At 43.0% G+C, this 21,064-nt stretch overlaps 1 protein-coding gene across 9 annotated transcripts in view; it reads right to left on the bottom strand.

Annotated features, from left to right (window-relative positions):
- Window positions 1-3,600: 3,600 nt before the first annotated feature.
- Window positions 3,601-21,064, bottom strand: part of LOC129040038 (microtubule-actin cross-linking factor 1) — a 379,189-nt gene continuing 361,725 nt past the window's right edge. For 7 of the 9 annotated variants that reach the window (XM_054493938.2, XM_063665707.1, XM_054493965.2 and 4 more), the window contains 4 exons: window positions 10,723-10,934; window positions 9,703-9,813; window positions 5,871-6,000; window positions 3,601-5,054 (listed from right to left, as the gene is read on the bottom strand). In XM_054493938.2, the coding sequence (XP_054349913.1) occupies window positions 4,798-5,054; window positions 5,871-6,000; window positions 9,703-9,813; window positions 10,723-10,934 (710 nt within the window). In that variant the 3' untranslated portion in view covers window positions 3,601-4,797. The remainder of the gene's footprint in view (window positions 5,055-5,870; window positions 6,001-9,702; window positions 9,814-10,722; window positions 10,935-21,064) is intronic. The other 2 variants (XM_054493981.2, XM_063665710.1) reach the window with 1 other exon arrangement.

Here is a 21,064-nt window from a genome sequence, read left to right on the forward strand (position 1 = left end):
TAATGGCAACAGTCAGCACTTGCCACGCCGAAGGCATGTTCTGAGTGTGTGTCTCGTGTCATTTCTGTGATGCTCGCACATCGTTAGGGGGTACATACCACTGGAACCTCTTTTAATAAATGAGGAAACTGAGGCACACGGCGGTTAAGGGACTTAGACCAGGTCACACAGCAGTGGAGCTGGGCTGGGGCAGGGGGGCAGTGGAACCTGGAGAGCCCAGGGGGCAAATGGCGGAGGCTGGAGGGGCTGGCAAGGGAGGCACCGCAAAGAGCCTCATAGGGGCTAGACGAGGGCCCTGGGCACCAGAGATTATGGTGCCCCGCCATGTGGACTGAAGATTAAACCTCGAAGTAAGTGTATAATGCCCTCAAAATCACATTTTGAAGTCATCACTAAAATAAAATTTTCTACATCAAATTCTTAATCTGAATAGTCATTTGCTGGTGCCTTAAACACATGCCTAGTTTGTGTTTTACCCAACAGGTGTATTTCCACACTGCTCGTAAATTTTCTGCGCGGTCCCCAGAGCGCACCCCATGAGGCACCTGCACCAGCTCCAGGCGGAGCAGATGTGGATGCCACCGCCTAGAAGCCGCGGCTACCCTGCGGACTGGGACTGTCCCATAAGGATACTGAGCTAAGGATAATACATAATAACCGTTGAAAGTACCCAAGACCAGAGCATGGAAGCAGAGCGGAATATGGGCCAGAGGGAGACAGGAGTCAGGGCCCTGCAGTTGGAGGCAGGTACAGTAATCAGATGTGGGGGTGGGTACAATGACAATGAGTCTCTAATGGTGATGGGTTGGAGGGGCAGAGGAGAAAGCTGTTTAGGAGGCTGAATCCACAGGGCTTTGTCCCCATGTCATCTTGGTCAGGGTCTTGGAATCTCCTGTCCACGCCCCCTTCACTGTCCTCTCTGCACGCCCCTTTTGAATCCGCTGCACATCACTTGAGGCCCTAGATCCAGCCTGTACAATTCTCAGGTTTGTTTTGTGCAATTCTGGGCTCCCAGCTAGACTGCAAGCTGCCCAGTGCTGGGCTGATTCTTATAACAGAAATCATTTCTCAATTTAGGATGTGGAGATAGAGCTGTGTTCTCTAAACAACAGGCTTCACATTCCCATAAACCTAAACAGCAGATTTTAGCCATTCCAAGGGCCTCTGCCCACGATTCAGTTCAGCAACAACCACCGTGAGCTGCTCTGTGCTGTGCCCTGAATCAGAGATGGAGCAGACAAGCCCCCTGCCCCTGAGCAGCCCCCACAGCAACAGGGGTGACAGCTGGTGAACACGGCAATTTCCCAAGGCAAAATGAAAGCTGTGCTCCCACAGAGGAGCCAGCAAAGTGGCTGGAAGGGCAGAGGAGCGGGGAAGTGGGAGCAGACCACGTGTGAGTGGAATCCCAGAACATTAGGACTGGAAGGGAACTGAGGTGGGGTAGGATTCTTGGAGAAAGTAGTGTCAAAACAAGGGCTTTCCCTAGCCACCTGGCAACTCTGTGATCTTAACCTCTCTCAGGCTCAGTGTCTTATCAAGAAAAGGGGGCTAATGATCATAGAACTGTTAAGGGTATTCAGTGAGAATGTATATAGAGCACAGCACAATCACTGGCTTATAGTAAGCAGTCAATAAACATGAGCTAGTTATTGCATCATTCAAGGCCCCAGCAGACACCAAATTTTCCTTCCTCATTTAGCATTTCTATCACAGGACTGTGATTATTTTTATATATATATTTATTTTATTTTATTTTATTTTATTTTTGAGATGGAGTTTCTCTTTTCTTACAGGCTGGAGTGCAATGGCGCAGTCTTGGCTCACTGCAACCTCTACCTCCCAGGTTTAAGCAATTCTCCTGCCTCAGCCTCCCGAGTAGCTGGGATTACAGGTGCCCACCACCACACCTGGCTAATTTTTGTATTTTTAGTAGAGATGGGGTTTCACCACGTTGACCAGGCTGGTCTTGAACTCCTGACCTCAGGTGATCCACCCGCCTCAGCCTCCCAAAGTGCTGGGATTACAGGCATGAGCCACCGCACCCAGCCCAGGACTGTGATTATACTTTAACCCTTTTCCTAGCATTTTGTTATTTCCTACATGGTCTTGTGTGCAGGCATTTGTTGAATGGAAATGCACTTTTTTTTAGCCAGGCATGGTAGCGTGCGCCTGTAACTCCAGCTACTCAGGAGGCTGAGGCAAGAGAATCGTTTGAGCTTGGGAGGCGGAGGTTGCGGTCAGCCCAGATTGCGCCACTGCACTCCAGTGGGCGACAGAGTGAGTCCCTATCTCAAAAAAAAAAAGGAAAGAAAGAAAAAGAAATGCAGTTTTCATTGGTGCAGCTGCCAGCTGAACTTTGCCACAAAACCCCAGAAAACCTTAATTACTTGGTAAGATTCTGGACCATAATCCACAATCTGGGAAGATGGAGGTCAACCTGGTCTCGCATGCTTCTGCTGCCAAGAGGCTTAGAAGGGGAAGCAAATTAGGGTGAGAACACTAAGCTATACAAAGTCCTGGCAGTTCCATGGAGAACAGAGTAAGCACTTCCTTCAGAATCCATTAGGCTCCAAATTCCTTTTAATCTGGATATTTGGCCTTAACAGCTTTGGCAAACATGCATCGATCTCACCAAATGCCTATGTCCTAAGGAATGCGGCCTAATGACCAAGAACACAGGTGGCATGAGTTTCAGCCCCTTTACCTCCGAAGCCTCTAGCCCTTTTCTTCTTGTTACTAAGTTAACATTTGGCTCCTCTATTATAAAGCCAACTGACAAGAGGCTGGAGGAAATAGAAGTGCCAGATTTGAATAGGGAGTTGAGGACTGGATTCAAGGTTCATTTCTGTCATTTATTCATTTTGTGAGCTCAGGGAAATCACTTTCTCTTCTACTTTCCCATCCCAGTTTCTCCATCTGTAAAACAAAGGAGCTAGATATGATGACCGATTTTGCTTCCACCTCTGAAATTCTACGATTTAACCAGAAATTTCAGCATACTGTGACATAGTGTGACAAACTGGTCCCATTCTGAGAACCCAGGATCTCCATCATTTCTAGTATCTTTTTACATAATACTATTTGTTTAATCACGTAAGGACAGATATCCTACATGTTCATGTTAATATCCTGTCTTTTTTTTTGAGACAGGGTCTCGCTGTGTCACCCAGGCTGGGGTGCAGTGGTGCAATCGTGGCTCACTGTAGCCTCGACTTCCCAGGCTCAAGTGATCCTCCCACCTTAACCTCCCTAGTAGTTGCAGCTACAGGCATGTGCCACCATGCCTAATTGTTTCTTTAGTTTTAGTAGATACAAGGTCTTACTATGTTTCCCAGGCTGGTCTCCAACTCCTGAACTCAAGTGATCCTCCTGCCTTGGCCTCCCATAGTGCTGGGATTATGGGCATGAGCCACCATGCCCAGCCGTATTAAACAAAATTAACAAGGATGAAATAAAACAAAATCTATTAAGCTCTATAATTTATCCATCAAGATATTTTGATTTGCATAATGCATTTAAGTACCTACAACATGATTATACCCCAGGGTAACATTTATAGATAAGGTAATGGTTGAAAATAAAATCAGGAAATACAAAATATTTGTTACTGCAAGCAATTTTAATACAAAAGTGTGTCTTGTTTCTAAACAGTTCATTGGTAGAGCTTCAGTTTCTGCCTCAATTAAAACCAATTGAGATAATCACACAGCAACATGGTCGGAGCTGAAGAACAGCAGCTAAAAAACAGGAGCCCCAGACAGCCCCTTTTCATGATTACTTGGTCAGTTGACTTTATTACGCACAAAAAAAGACGAAAGCAAACAGGACTGGTTAACAAGTGTGCTGGTGAACTCCATTAAAGGACGAGCACGTGTTTGTCTTACGTCCACATTTTCAGAACAGGCTCGTGGAATTCATTCCTCAGTTTGTGGGAAGTTGATCGACCATTTAAATAAATAGCAAAAAAAGTGGATAAAACAAATCTGAAATTCACAATGTCACCAACGAGCCTATCCCTTGCCAAGGGTCTGGGTCCTGGTGAACACAAGAGTTACTGGTGTCTAGGCTGGATAGGGAGCAACAAATCAGTTTAAAACCCCAAATGTTCTGACGTTTTCTGAACACTTACATTTACCCCTGAATTCTAGCAGCTATTTGTCCTTTAAACACCCAGTACTGAAACAATATCCAAAGACAGTATTGCAATGAACTCCTTTTGCTGTATCATGTGCAAATGTTACTTAGATGAGGTTCCCTCTCTTTAGCTAAAAATCACAAAACATTAAACAATGGAAAAAGCCCTCCCCTCAGTTCTTGCTAATTGAGGTGTCTGTGATTTACAAAAAAAGAGTTCCTTAAACACTGCAGGATTCTTATTTTTTTAATATAATTTATCTTGCTGAGATAGCAAGTCAAGTTTATAAAGAAGATGCATTTAGGAATAATCCTAAAAGATAAAGCAGGTTTACAACCCTGCACCGCGCAGAAACCCTATTAATAGGCTTTTTTTTTTTTTTTTTTTAATACACATTTGTATCTTGACCTTTTCATTTGTTTTTCTCAAATATTTCATTTCTGGGCCCCATCCATTACAGGGTTACCAGGAGGCAAATTTTATCTACATAAATATTCACATGAAAATAGTAACTTACAAAAAGAAAAAAATAAGGCAGCTTCATAACACAATTATTCTTTTACACTTTTAACAATATAACTTCTCCCGTTCAGAATAAATATACACCCAATGTATGGAGCAGGATTCAAAGTGGATAGTGGCTTGGGGGTGCTTAGACAGTGTTATCGCTTGGGACCTGGAGTCCTAGGGGAGGCAGTGGTGGTCTTCTTAGACATGGTTGGGATTTTGGAAGGTTTGTTTAGCCCTCTCCTGGAGTTGCCTTGGCCCCCTGCAGCGCTGCTTTCTGAAGTGTCAGAACAAGCAGACTGCGTCTCTAAGAGGTCAAAGTCAGAGGCGTCACTTCCTCGCCGGCTGCTGGCTCGACTCCCGGCTCGACTCCCAGCCCGACTCCCAGGGCGACTGGCTGACTTTTTAGGGTCTGGAATTCAAGAATAAAACAGCAGACTTAACAGAGACGGCATGGGGTAGAAGAACAAGTGAGCAGAAGCTAGGGTTCTGATCCTGTGTGATCTTAAGCAAATCTCACAGCCTTTCTGCACCCCAGTTTCCTCATCTATACAGAAGTTGCTGAAGCCTTTTCTGGCTTTGTGATTCTACTTGAGAAGCTGCCTCCTGGGGATTAGAAAGCCACTTCTATCAGCAGCACTGTCACCTTCCATGGCCCCAAAGTGGAAGCAAAGAAGGTTGCTCAACCACCTCAGCACAGGTGGGTGAGCCTGCCAGCTGGGCTAATCCATGGGCAGGATGGATAGAGGCAAAATGAGGGGAAGCAGCCAGCCAGGAAATGAAGGCAGATTCCTAGGTTCCCATGAGGAACAGTAGCAGGAGAACAGATGTGATCTTCCCCTGCCTTTCTTGGTTCAACAGCAGCCATAATAAGTATGATGTGTTGGAAAAATTACTAGCAAGCTGCTCATCGCAACACTGGACTGGTGTCTGAGGAAGACCCACATTTCCTTTTACATTCTCTCAAATGTGATCATTTCTGATGAGATTGCATGGCCCAGCTTTGGCTGTGGAAACATCTCGTCTCAGAAGGAAAGCTTAAAGCTAGTTGAAAGCTAGTTGTAATGACAGAAAAAGTAAAGGTCACTTGAGCATCTGCAGGTCTGTCTTTCTGGGCATCACACTAAGTGCCACTCTCATTACTGGCTCCTTGGGAGCAGTGAAACATTCCACATAGGCTGTTTCCAAATTCTCAGCCTGGCTTGTAGGTCACAGGGCAGGTACTTACCTGCCCGATTAGTTTTGGCAACTGTGGAGGCCGGGGAAGAACTATTGCTGGTATCACCAGCAAGGGATGTCCGACTAGAATGAAAAGTTGGTGTTGGTCGTTTCAACTTGCTACCTGATGATGGGATAACCTTTAAAAAAAAAAAATAAAAAGGTCACATTTTACTTGGTAAAATCTTTGCCAGAAATTCAACTTTAAAAGGTCTCCTTACACCTCCTTATATTTGCTCAGTTGAAAAGCAAATTAAAAGTCCAGGAAAACAAAGATTTCTCTTAAAGTATCCTTGGTCATATATTTTGATAATTCCCAAAATGAAAGTTTTATGTTCCAGTTAAAAATTTCAAAATGTCTTCAAATACCTTTTGTTTTACTAATTTCCCCTAGAAATGGAAAAAAAAATCCTCAGTAAGAATACAATAGTTACAACAAACAATTATGGTGAATGAGTAAAGGAAAAAGAAATTCAAATAATACTAGGTATCAAGATTTTGGGGTTAAAAATTTGAAATGAGTTTTAGCCCACCTATTTGATACGGAGATTCAAGTATTACTCCAATCTTTTTTTATTTTTATTTTTATTTTTTTGAGATGGAGTCTCGCTCTGTCACCCAGGCTGGAGTGCAGTGGTGCAACCTCGGATCACCGCAAGCTCCACCTCCTGGGTTCACACCATTCTCCTGCCTCAGCCTCCGAAGTAGCTGGGACTACAGGCACCCGCCACCACGCCCAGCTAATTTTTTTGTATTTTTTAGTGGAGATGGGGTTTCACTGCGTTAGCCAGGATGGTCTCGATCTCCTGACCTTGTGATCCGCCTGCCTCAGCCTCCCAAAGTGCTAGGATTACAGGCGTGAGCCACCGCACCTAGTCCCAATCTCTTAACACTAAGTAGATGCAGTAACTTTAGTAAGATCTTTTAGTCATTATCCTTACTGGTAAAATGCAGATAAAATTACTTAACTTGTGGATCAAATAAACTATGAGAAGCACACGACTGTGGGACTGAGACATGAGGAATAAGTCTGTGCATGAAGAACCAGGAGACCTGGGTTTGAGTCTGGGTTCCAGGACTGATTGAAATTAACACCTGTGTCTTTGCTTCTCTCTTGGGAAATCAGGGATTAAATCCTGCCTCTTTGACTTCATTTCTACCACACTCCTCATCAGTCCATCCCAGCCACACTAGCTTCCTTGCTGTTCCACCAATGGCCCAGTGAGGATCCACCAGTCTTGTCCCCTTGCTGTTCATTTTGCCTGGACTGTTGTTGCACAATCACCACCCCTCAAGCCTACCCCAGATACACGTCTGGCTCACCCCCTCATTCCCTGCAGGGGCTCTATTGAAAGGATGACCTTAGTAGAGAGGTCTTGTCTCACTACTCAGAACACTGCTTGTACACTTCTATTCTCTCCCCTGCTTCCTGTGTTCTGCACAGTACTCATCACTGCCTTACGTATATTGTTTGTTGCCTGTCTCTCCTGCATTAAAGTATCAACTCCATAAAAGCAGGGACTTTGTTTTGTTCACTCTCACATCCTCAGAGCATGTAAAATTGTCTGGCACAGAAGAGGAACTCAATAAAAACCTGAATGAATAAATGATGTATAGAAGCATTTCCCAAACTGGAAAAGAGCTATATATTATTATCACTGCTACCAGTAGGTGCTATGTTTCCTATTTGAGTGATTTTTTTTGTTGTTGTTTTTTTAGATAGTAGGCTTAACTGGAGGAAAAAGAATATTTTAAATGTGTGGGTTTCTTTTTTTTTTTTTGAGACAGTCTTGCTCCATCACCCAGACTGGAGCGCAGTGGCATACTTCACCGCATACTTCATGGCTCATTGCAGCCTCGACCTCCCAGGCTCAAGCAATCCTCCCACCTCAGCCTCCCTAGTGGCTGGCTTATTTTTGTATTTTTTGTAGACAGGGTTTCTCCATGTTGCCCAGGCTGGTCTTGAACTCCTGGGCTCAAGTGATCTGCCCACCTCGGCCTCACAAAGTGTTGGGATTACAGGGGTGAGCCACCATGTCCAGCCTTAAATCTGTGTGGGTTTTTTTTTTTTTTTTTTTTTTGAGGCAGTCTCACTCTGTTGCCCAGGCTGGAGTGCAGTGGCACAATCTTGGCTCACTGCAACCTCTGCCTCCCAGGTTCAGGTGATCTCCTGCCTCAGCCTCCCGTGTAGCTGGGACAACAGGCTCCTGCCACCACACCCAGCTAATTTTGTATTTTTAGTAGACATGGGGTTTTGCCATGTTGACCAGGCTGATCCTTAAATGTTTTAAACATCCATTATTTGACCTTGTTTCTACTTCGCTTTTTAAAAAATGAAAAAAACCAAACAAACAAACAAAAAAACCCAAAACATTACTTATGCCACATGCTACAGCATGCCATTCTAATTTTTCTTTGAAATCAATTATGTAAATTGTTTTCCAGGACCTTTAAGACGTTTATGCAAACAGAAGAGAAAAGCAATCCATCTCATTGTGTTTGCTGTACTTCTTAAATTTATAAAGAAAAAGCGTAAGCGATAGAAGTGATTAACACTCAAGCACAAACTTTCCTGGCCACATAGGAGGAAGAACACCAGTTTCAGAAGCTAAGGTTCCTGCGCACTGCTGCTGGAAGACCACAGCTAGACCCCGGGCTAGAATTCCAAGTCAGGAGATGGCCTGGCTACAGAACACCAATAAGTAAGGAAAGATGAAGCCTCAAAATGAAATGAAACAGAAAATAAAACCTTAAGACAGAACAAAAGCCCTGATTTATCAGAACTGTATGAGAATTTGTACATTATTAAACATCTAAAATTTAAAATAGAACTGAGATTTTTATGAAACTGGAGCCATTAAGGAAAGAAGAAAAGCAAGATAAGCAGGGTGAGTCTAGGAGTTTAGTGGCAGTAGGTCCCCAGATCATATTCTAAACCAGATATATTTCTGAACTGGAGTTTTAGCTTGGAGTGAAATGAACCTCAAAACAGCAGCTCATTCACAGCCATTGACTTCTTGTGCATCCCTTGTTTCCCTGGCTAAGGCTTTCCAAGACTGAAGGCAACACTGTCTTGAGGCACAAGAATCCAATGTTTCTTGGTAGGAGCTAGAACGCAAACTGCACTGCTATCAGACAAGCCACTAGTCCATGTTTTATTTCTAAAACACTGCTCTTCCAAAAGCGTTCAGGCACTTTAATGGCTGCACTTGAACATGCTTAATTGCTGGCATGTGTATTCAAATCAAAGCTACAGAAACTCAAGTGCCTAGGCCAAGAAATTCAGAAGCTAGAATGTGAGCCTCAGGGCAGTGTTCACTGGTGCTGTGCTTGGCTGAAGGAGACAGCACCCATGCCTCGGACCAGTGTGGTGTGGCAATACCAACCACCCTGGACATGTGTCTCAGGGCGGGTGGCACCAACCACTCTTCTGTTCTAAGCAAAGATAGAACATTGTAGAACATGCGCCATAGTTGAATTTCAAGTGTTCATAACTCGTCTGAGTATCTGACATTTGGAGATTCCAAGAGGCCTGATTATAAATGACATCAATAAACAAATCTACAACAATGACCATCATTTACCATTCTGAGCAAATATCATTCTCAAGATTGTTATAAAGTTAAGTTATTAATCTAGTTTCAGGCATCTCTTATTTCTCTCCAATTTTGGTGAATCCGAGTTAGAAACCCCTGAAAACACTGGACTAGATGAATCAGCTGTGACAGCAAGCACCACAGAGATGAAAGAGTGCAGGGATTGCTGTCAGGAAGAAGAGCTGGTCAAGCCCAGTAGCGAGGGCCTCGTCTTAACTGTCCCCAGTCAGCAGAGCCATACTCTACCTCGGGGGTGGGCAGCTGGAGGTCAGGAGAATGGCTGTCCCTGATAGGGGTGCCAGCTTTACTGTTTACCAACCAGGGTTTGTCATAACAGCGAGAGAACTGAAGTGAAGTCTGTGAAACGGAAATCCAAAGGGAAGGATGGGAACAATTGAAAAAGGAACAAAAAGGGTGCACATTGGGAACAGAAAAAAATAAATAGAAGATAATAAATTTTAAGAAATAGAAAACAAAATAAAATGCATGTTGGTCCATCAGGATGAGAAGGACCAGGCAGGCACCAACATCATTCATACATAACTCATCATAACATCAAACTTAGCTGTTAGCTCCACTGCACAGCCAGTGCCTGGATTTTCTTTCCTTTTTCCTTAAATTTTTTTTTAAAAATTTTTATTTTTTAGAGACAGAGTCTCACTCTGCTGCCCAGGCTGGAGTGCAGTGCTACAATTCATAGCTTACTGCAGTCCTGTATTCCTGGGCTCAAGCAATCCTCTTGCCTCAGCCTCCTGAGTAGCTGGGACTATAGGTGCTCACCACCATGCTAGGCTAAATTTTAAAATTAGAGATGATAAATTTAGAAATGTGTAGAGATGGTCTTGCTATGTTGCCCACGCTGGTCTTCAACTTCTGGTCTCAAGGGATCCTCCCACCACAGCTTCCCAAAGGCTGGGATTACAGGCATGAGCCACTGTGTCCAGCCTGGATTTTCAAAAGTAGTAACACTGGATGGACTCAAACTTAAACTGAGAACATGAGGAAATAAACATTTCTGACATAACCAGGCTGAGTGCATATTTTAATAAATGTCCTTTGGAGTCATCTTAAAGGCCATACATCTGTGTACTGCTAGGAACAGGGCAGCCTTGGTCTGTGTGTTTTCATGTTTTATTTCTAAAATAAAAAACATGTTTTCATTTTTATTTCTTCTCCTCACTGGAGTCTTTCAGAGGCTACCATGAACAATGAACATCTGCGAGGGTGGGAGTGGGGAAGAAGAGCATAATGGAGATCAGTACGTACCTTGGTTCCACTGGCTGGGGTGGCTGGAGAAGATGGCATGGATGTACAGCTGTGGTTACTCTGACTAGCACTGGAGCTGGAACGAGTAGGGGAAGCTGCCCGGGAAGATGGTTTGGACCTTCGACCCCGTGAGCGGAAGGGGGTCATTCCCTGGGATGCTCCCTCTGGTAGGATGAATTTCTCTCTAAGTTCAATGTTAGTTCTACCTCGTGCTAAAAAGGAAATAAACATACACACAATGTCAGTTCTTCTCAAAAATATATCTTTGACGGTTATACAGCAGCTTGACCCCATGATAACAGTTATATAAGTTATATGGGTTTAGTACCATCTGTGGGTTCTTCAAAAATAGAGATAAATTCATGACACATCAGCCTTGTCAAGGTTCCTACCCATAGCAGATATGTTAACTGTATAATAAGCAAGTCTCTGTGTATAAAGGACCAGCCCACTCTGCTGTTAGCGTCTTGCTTTGCCACTGTCCCTGGGGTAAGCACACTGTGACTGCTCGAGGTAAAGCAGATGCAACAGTTCGTAAACCTCTGAAGTTAAATCAAAACCCCTCTTTTCTCTTAGCACATGTGTATTTTTGCTTAATTTTTGCAGGATATGTGGTAATGAAAGAGTAGAGGAAAACATTACTGAAATCAACATTGTCTAGACTCTTCTATTTGAATTCAGTGAGTGACAATCCTAAAGAAAGGAGTCCAGGAACTCAGGACAGTAAAAAGACCAGGAGAGAATCATTACGAAGTAAACATGTCGGTGGGGAGAGAGAGATCAAGACCATGCACAGAACTTGCTAGTGAGAAACTGTTAAGCAATAAAAGGCCAAAGGAGTAACTGCAAGTAGGAGGAACATCAAGATGCAAAGAACGTGGAGACGGCATGGGAAGCCAGTTAGCGCTGTCTTATGGCTTTCTGGGGCTGCACACCCAGAACTTAAAATGTGGATTCCATTGGAAGATCTCACGCACAGCCAACAAAAATGTTAAATGCGAAAGATGCTACTAATTTAAAAGACATAATCCTTCTGGAATATGTTCTTAGATTATTTCTCACTGTAAGATGTAATCCTGCAGAAACCCTCTACCTCCTCATCCACCCTAAACTGTGCACTCTTTATGAAGTACTAGACACAGCTAAACAAATGGGACTGCTGGAGAAAAGGGAATCATTATGAACAAAATATTTGTCATTCTTTTCTATAACAGATGTTTAACTGGTCAGAAACCATAAATCTAGAAGGTGGCAGGAAATTTTGTCCACTTTCTCTTCTGTCCTACCCCATATGTCCCTCAAGGAATTTGAAGAATTTTGGTAGAATCAGGTTTTAAATCAGGTTGCATAAGTGTCCAAGCAGCATGGTTCCAAATTCCTAAATCAAATCCAAGTTCTTCTCAATATATTATATGTTGACAAAACATATCAAAGTATCAGGTTAAAAGCACTCACTTGGATACCAAAACCTCTGAGTTATAGTCCAAGCTCTGCTGCCAACTGTGATTTTTTTCCTGCTCTGGTCTCAGTTTCCTCAGGCTCACCAGAGGCGATCAGGTCAACCGGTCTCTAAGAGCCCTGTTGTCGGGATGATCTATGACTTAATGGTCCCTGAAATGCTAAGCTGTTTCCTTTCATGATCCAGTGTTTCCTTCCTCCTCAAGCCTCAACAATACATGACCCTTGGCGGGGCAAAGTGGCTCATGTCTGTAATCCCAGCATTTTGGGAGGCCAAGGCAGGTAGATCATCTGAGGCCAGGAGTTCAAGACCAGCTTGGCCAACATGGCAAAACCCCGTCTCTACTAAAAATAAAAAATTTAGCTGGGCATGGTGGTGCATGCCTGTCGTCCCAGCTACTCAGGAGGCTGAGGCAGGAGAATCACTTGAACCCAGGAGGCGGAGGCTGCAGTGAGCAGAGATCGCGCCACTGCACTCCAGCCTGGGTGACAGAGTGAGACCCCATCTCAAAAAAAAAAAAAAAAAATTCACTTCTGAGCAAACTCTGCCAGAAAAAAAAAAAAAAAGATATAAGAGGAAAACTTTGAAATTGCATTGCAGTTGAAGGAAGTGACATTTTAAATGTTTTAGGAAGGGCATTCTCTGATACCATAATGGTGATATGTTCCCTATGCACTGCACAGTTCACAGAATGTGCAATAATGCAGCTGATTGTAATTAGCGTCCCTATGTTACAGAGAAACTGAAGTACTCAGAGACTGAGGTCAAGCAAAGTGGCAGTAGAGGTGGACCTAGAACCCACGTCTTCCACTTGAGTTGTCCTCTTTGTCCCCCGACCCCCAAGACATTCCCAGCCTAGCTCTCTGCATCACCACCTATACTCACTGTCTCCACTCCTCCCCTCAGACCACTCACGCTTCCATCCCCGCCACTCATGGAAATTGCTCTGGCAAAGGTCACTGACAACCTCTATCTCAGGAGGGCAATGAAAATTGCTTAATGGCTGGGTGCGGTGGCTCATGACTGTAATCCCAGCACTTTGGGAGGCTAAGGAGGGCAGACTGCTCGAGCCCAGGTTGGAGACCAGCCTGGACAACATGGTGAAACTCCATCTCTGCAAAAAATTAAAAAATTAGCTAGGCATGGTGGCATGTGCCTGTAGATCCAGCTACTCTGGAGGCTGAGGTGGGAGGGTTGCTTGAGCCTGGGAAGTCAAGGCTGCAGTGAGCTGTGATCACGCCACTGCACTCTAACCTGGGTGAGAGAGTAAGACGCTGTCTCAAAAACCAAAACAACAACAAAAGTCGCTTAATCTCACAACCCAAGGGACATCACTATTATAATGGTGTGTCTTACTCCTTTGCACATCTGTGTGTGTGTGTGTATATATATATATATACACACACTAAGTGTATATATGTGTATATATGTATGTGTATATATATCTAAGAGGGAGAACGGGACTGTGGACAGACCCAGCAGACATCCATGTTTTAGAAGTGGGCAGGGAGAAGTGGTCAGCAAGGGAGCAGGCATCCTTGAAACCAGGGGAGGACAGTGTTTCAAAAACACTGACCTGACCCCAGGTGATCCACCCGCCTCAGCCTCCCAAAGTGCTAGGATTACAGGCCTGAGTCACCGTGCCCGGCTTGTATATATTTAATTTAAAAAATCAGAAACTTTCCTCCATGCCCTACATGTCTGATGCAAAATTTTAACTAGCTACTAAGTATTATTTCATCAGAATTTATTTAACCAGTCCAATATTGCATTTTTGTTTAAATATTTTAAACATTGTAGCCAATGCCGTGACAACTTGTAAAACATTTTGCATGCATCCACGATATTTCCTTAGGATAAATTTCTTCTTTTTTTTTTTTTTTTTTTTTTGAGACAGAGTCTTGTTCTGTTGCCCAGGCTGGAGTGCAGTGGCCCAATCTTGGCTCACTGTAACCTCCGCCTCCTGGGTTCAAGCGATTCTCCTGCCTCAGCCTCCTGGGTAGCTGGGACTACAGGCGCATGCCTCCACGCTTGGCTAATTTTTCATATTTTTAGTAGAGACGGGGTTTCACCATGTTAGCCAGGATGGTCTCCATCTCCTGACCTCGTGATCTGCCCGCCTCGGCCTCCCAAAGTGCTGGGATTACAGGCATGAGCCACCGCGCCCAGCCTAGGATAAATTTCTACGTGTAGATTTTCTGGGGAGAAAGGATGCATACCTAAGGTAAAAACATCAACTGATGAATGTCAACCATGTGTCAAGGTTGATAGATGCCAGCTGATTCCAAAATGTTTTACTAGCATACACTCTCCAAAATAATATATTAAATTTACTTCATTCTGGCCAATTATTGTGCTATGAGCATGAGTGCATACAGGAAAAAAGTCTGACAATTTGTTAGGTAAAAACATCTCTCTGCTGTTGTAACTTGCATGTGGAGGGTTACTACACACTGCTCTCTTGTTTTTGAAACCCTGTCCTCCCCTGGCTTCAAGGACGCCTGCTCCCTTGCTGACCACTCCTCCCTGCCCACTTCTAAAACATGGATGTCTGCTGGGTCTGTCCACAGTCCCGTTCTCCCTCTTAGACTTGACCTGGTGATGAGCTCATCCACTGAGGCTTCAGTGCCACCATTATAGTCACATCCAACTCCAAATATATTAGCAGGGCAGGCCTTCCTGCTGGATGCCAGAAGTTATATCCAACAACTGATTAAGGCATGACCAGAGCCAGAAACCAAAACCCTGGCACCAACATAGGTCCCTCCCTCCCAAGGGCAGTTCAGTCTATTGATTCTACCTTCAAATGCCTCTTGAATCCCTGAGCCTGTACACGCCCCCTTGTACTCAGGTGTTTCATGGAGCACCTCCTCCCCACTGGGTAACTGTAGCAGCCTTCCTACTGCTCTCCTTGTTTCTCATCTCACCACCCACCCAGCCCTCACTCATTTTCTCATTCTGCAGAATGCATTTTTTTTTTTTTTTTGAGACAGGGTCTCACTTTGTCACCCAGGCTGGAGTGCAGTGACACAAACATGGCTCACTGTAGCCTTGACCTCCCAGGCTCAAGTGATCCCCCGACTTCAGCCTCCCAAGTAGCTGGGACTACAGGCATGTACCACCTTGCCTGGCTAATTTTTGTATTTTGCAGAATGAATTTCTAAATGAAAATCTGTTATTAACAGCTCAGAATCCTTCCATGGTGTTTCACTGCTTATAGCAGAATTCCCCAAGTGAGGTTTTCTAGGGTTTTCCTACAAAAGGGGTTTGGTCCTCTATATTTCCTTGCTTGGGAGAGCTTTAATTTGGCATCTCCCAAATTCATTTGACCGTGACTTTTTGCTTTTTTGAGGAACACATCTTGGGGACTAGGAAGGCACAATGTGGTAAGTACCCAGGACCCAGGGGTCTGGCATCCATCACCTGGCCCCTGCTGCTGACCCCTGTCCAGAGTCTTATCTGGTCGCTAACCTTGTACATTTGGCTGCAGTCCCATGGGACTACTTGTCCCCTTACTTTTTCAGCTGTTGACACTTCTGTTCATATGAACTTGTGGTTTCTGTACCAAGAACGTCCAGATCCCTTTTCCTTCTGGTCAAGTGTTACCTCCTTTAAGATGTAGCTGAAGCAACACCTTCTTTTCCTTTTTCAAAACCTTTTTTCTGGAGATAGGGTCTCACTCTGTCACTCAGGCTGGAGCACAGTATATACACACATACACTTATATACACACACACACACACACATTTATTTTTATTTAGTTATTTTTTGAGATGGAGTCTTCTTCTGTTGCCCAGGCTGGAGTGCAGTGGCACAATCTCAGCTCACCACAACCTCCGCCTCCCCGGTTCAAGCGATTCTGCTGCCTCAGTTTCTTGAGTAGCTGGGGTTACATGTGTACACCACCAGGCCCAGTTAATTTTTGTATTTTTAGTAGAGACAGGGTTTCACCATGTGGGCCAGGCTGGTCTTGAACTCCTGACCTCGGGTGATCTGCCCGGCTCAGCCTCCCAGAGTGCTAGGATTACAGGTGTGAGCCACTGTACCTGGCCATATATTTATTTATTATTATTATTTTTTGAGACAGAGTCTCCCTCTATTGCCTAGGATAGAGTGCAGTGGCATAGTCTCGGCTCACTGCAACCTCTGCCTCCTGGGTTCAAGCGATTCTCCTGCCTCAGCCTCTCGAGTAGCTGGGACAACAGGCTCATGCCACCATGCCCAGCTAGTTTTTTTGTATTTTCAGTAGAAACAGGGTTTCACCATATTGGCCCGGCTGGTCTTGAACTCCTGACCACATGATCTGCCCGCCTCGGCCTCCCAAAGTGCTGGGATTATAGGCATGAGCTGCTGCACCCGGCCTGTATTTTATTTTAAAACAGAGATGGGGTCTTGCTATGTTGCCCAGGCTGGTCTTAAATTCTTGGCCTGAAGTGATCCTCCCCGCTAGGCCTCCCAAAGTGTTGGGATTGTACGTGGGAGCCACTATGCCCAGCCCAATATGTCCTTTTCCTGATACCTTCTCCATCTTCATGGGCAGAGTCATCTCTTCCCCTCTTGCTCTCTCAACCATTCATTTTACCAAATAGAAGGGCATGTATTCACATGTTTGTTCCCTGCACTAGGCTGAGAGCTTCTGCAGGCAGGGACCATCATCTTAATTTACCTTGGGATCCCAGTGTGAGGCTTGCATTTAGGGTTTCAGTAAGTAAGTGTGAAACAGAGTAGCTTCTGTTTCTCTGAAATAGCCTCTGAAAACAATAGTCTCTCAATAGTTTTCAAGGAATGGATCTTGCAACCTTCATGAACTCACTAAGAAGTGCTTCCATTAAGAAGTGCTCATTATTTCATGGGGATGAAGAACAGAAGCACCAAGCTGTGTTAAAGTGAGGAGTCAGTGGCCAGTGAGGCTCACTCTCTCGCTGTGTGACCGGCTCTCTTGCACACCAGCAACAAATGCAAATCCATGAGTTTTCATGACTGAAACCACAAAGTTAAATTTGTGACTGCCAACACCTATTATATATAGAATATTAAAGCAATTTAAAAGAGCAGATAGAATAGCTTTCCCTAAGAAAGATACTACAAGAAGGAAGATTATCCCATGTTAACAGCAACACATTTAACCTTTGCATTTTGTGATCTGAGGACCTGTTTAATTCTATCACAGGATCCTATGCTGATCTCCTATGTCATGACCCTGTTAGCCTCAGAGGCCACCATGAGGTAGGTACACTGTAACGCCTCATTAAATGACTGCTGAGGGCCCAAAGAGTGTCTTACTTGCTTTCCTAGCTGGGTTCATGCAGGATGCTGGGAAAATACAGTTCATCATTTTCTCAGGGTACGCTTGCACGTCATAACGAAACAAATAAACATAATGAGACAGTCCCTGTTTTCACAAGGAAATCTCCAGCCAATGGTCACCTTTTGGGATAGTATTTCACTGGCTAGAGATGCAAAGACGTGTGAACAATTCCCTATCGTCATCCTTCCAGGTGACTACAGCCATGCCAAAGACACGCAATATAGGCATTAAGGCAACCTGAGACTGTAAACAGTGGTTAGCTAGCTCCTGCATGCTTTCATGAGGCCTCATTTAGAAGGTCTAAACTCAAGTGAAAAATAATGGCTTACTTTAATTGGGGCTTTAGAGTCTTGTCTTCTCCCTTTTATTTTCCTTCCTCTCTCTGTAATTTCCATCTTCTTGGTCCTTATGCTCTTAAGTTCACAATAGTAAAATTCCCATATTTCTGGTCCTCTCATCTCGGTCAAGAGACCAATGAATAATTAATTTATCCCAAGCCATGCCTAGCTAATATTAGCTTAATATGCTACAACTCCCATGGATATTTGCATCTTAAAAGAAAATATTTGAAGATGCAAGGCAATGAAACGATTCTTGGTAAGGTACATTTTATATACATATCACTTGGAAGAAATGAAAGCTCTTTCTTCAGAAATAAACTTAAAGCGGCCAATTTTAAGAATTACAAAAGGTGTTAAGGGGGCAATTAATACTTTTACTTTGATAAGCTAGAAAAGGCTGGGATGGGAGGAGGCGACAACAAACAATAAACAGTTGGAAGCTGTGAAAATTGACTTCTGGAGCAATCCCACAAGTAAAAAGTAAACATTTTTCTTGAACTAGAAGGAAACACCAAATTCTGATTAAGCAAAATTTATGTACTAGCACTTGAATTTAGTAGTAAAGGTACTTTTAATATTTACATTGATTCAAATATTTCCCAAAATTGGGTATTATAGTCCTAAAGTTAAAAAAAGAGAAGATTCTTAGTACTTGGTTGACTACTGTGATAGGATTTTCCCCCTCGCCATTCTTTTCACTGGAGAAAAAAGATCTACCATTGAACCTACAGAACCAGACATGACGGCAGCCACCTCAAGTTCAGTTCATCGACCACCAAAGAGGCTGTCTTTGCTAAGGGAGTTATGCTGGCCACCTGAAACTGGCTGATGCGGGCATGTTAAAATTCAGTTCTAAGCTATTGTTTAACGGGTATAGAGTTTCAGTTTTACAAAATGAAGAGAGTTCTGTGGATGGACGGTGGTGATGGTAGTATGACACAAATATACTTAGTCCTGTACTTAAAAATGGTTAGGATGGTAAATTTTATGTTATCTGTATAACAATCTGAAAAAAAATCAGTTCTACTTCAAAACGTGTCTTTTAAATCTTCATAAATGAAATTTCCTAGATCTTCACTTATCTGGGGGAGCTAATATGTCTAATGATCAAAAACATACACAGTACCTTAGGTACAAGTATACCCATTATTTAGGCAGGAGCACTGTTTTTCTCTCCATCCAAAACATCATGATTTCCTGTGCCACGGATAAATTCAGAAACTGAAATATCTGATTTTGGCAGTACCAGGAGATTGGCAAATCTAGCTAGTAAAATATTTTCATTTTTCTACACATGACTAAAAGCTACATGCAGTTTGAGATATCTTCTACCTTTTAAAATAGCTGTGTAAAAGGAGGTAAGAAATGATAGTGCACACTGATGTTAAGAACCTTGTCATACATCTTGTACTGTCCTCAGTATAGCATTCTCTACAGTCCAGAGACCCAAGGAAATATGCAACATAAATGAGTACAAAACCTACCATAAGCAGTGTTTCCAGAAGCCATATTAATCCTTATAGAACTTCCAATATAATTTCAAGTAACTTTGTTCTCTTCTCATCCTTCATACCCTTCTAACTTATTATACTCCTTATAGAACTTCCAATATAATTTCAAGTAACTTTGTTCTCTTCTCATCCTTCATACCCTTCTAACTTATTATACTCCATCCTAGTCCTTAGGTGTTCATCGCCTAGCACATTTTTTATTTGATTAAAAATAGCTCAACCTGCCCATCACTGATAGAGTTACGAAATTTAAAACTTCTGGAGAGTTCTCTCCACAGTCAATGGATTGAGATGATTACTGAGTTCCAGGAGAGCACTCCTGGAGAGACACAGGAAAGTCTTACCTTGTTTGCTCCAAGGGATGCTAAAAAAGGTTACTAGCTTTCATAGAAAATAGCTTCTAGATGGCCCTCCCCAATTTCCTTGGGGTTCCAAATTTTAGATACTAAGATAAGGACAAAGCAAGCAGTGTTCTCCTTGGCCAGCAGCATGATGTTATCATAAATAGAGCAGGCAGCAAATAAACAGGCAATCAAGGATTCCAAAATGCCACATGCAATATCTCTTTTATTTAGTCTGATCATACATGACAGGAAAAATAGGACCTTATTCATAGATTTGGAAATGAATAAAGTTGTTTTACTGAGTTAAAGTTAAAATGGCATATATTGTTTCTCATTAAAGCAATAAAAGACGCCTTTTAAATTAAATTCTAAAACTAAATACTTTCAAGTTTTTAAGTGTTTTCAAAATTACTTTTTTGTAGACAAGAGTCTTGCCCTGTTGCCCAGGCTGGAGTGCAGTGGCATGATCATGGCTCACTGTAGCTTTGAACTCCTGGGCTCAAGCAATACTCCCACCTCAGCCTCCAGAGTAGCTAGGACTACCCAGGTGTGTACCACCATGCTTAGCTAATTTTTAAATTTTTTTTTGTGGAGACGGGGTTTCACTATATTGCCAAAGATGGTCTTGAACTTCTGAGCTTCAACAATCCTCCTGCCTTGGGCTCCCAATGTACTGGGATTCCACTGTACCTGGCCCCAATTTTTTAAAAAAAGGAACCTCTAATTAAAATTATTACTGCTGAATTTTTACTCTGGCTTACTGTAGTAAACACAGAATGAGTTAAAATAAGAGGAACTACTTATGGGCATATCTGAATTCATGTGAAAACTGTTATCTTTAGCTCTGTCCTCACTAAATGCTTCAGAATATGACTATAAATCATTTCCAGAGAAGTTATGTACTGTACAGCAAACATTTCTGCTAGGTTTATAAATAAACCTTAATAATTATGCAGGCTGATCCAATAATAAACATACACAAAGGTGTGTCAGCCTCTGAAAGATATAACATGCTGACTAGGGGCACATACTCTAGACCCAGATTGCCCTGAATTTGAATCTCATCTCTGCCATTTACTAGTTGTTTGTCTTTGGGCAAATTATTTACATTTTCTATGCCTCAATTTCCTATGCTGTAAAACAGAGATAAGCGCATCTACACCTCATATGAGGCATAAATGTGTTACTTGTAAAGTACTTATAATATTGTGTGGCACATAAAACTATACAAGTATTTGTTAAATAGAAACTCAAAACAAATTCCATGGACACTGTCTCAACAGTATTTTATGCACTATCAACTTGAGTAGTTAGAAAAGCTATGGTTTGGCCATTTCAAGCATTCATGAATGCAGCAGATACACAGAACCAAGAGATGT

Source organism: Pongo pygmaeus, chromosome 1 (assembly GCF_028885625.2).
Source record: "Pongo pygmaeus isolate AG05252 chromosome 1, NHGRI_mPonPyg2-v2.0_pri, whole genome shotgun sequence".
NCBI classification, from domain to species: domain Eukaryota; kingdom Metazoa; phylum Chordata; class Mammalia; order Primates; family Hominidae; genus Pongo; species Pongo pygmaeus.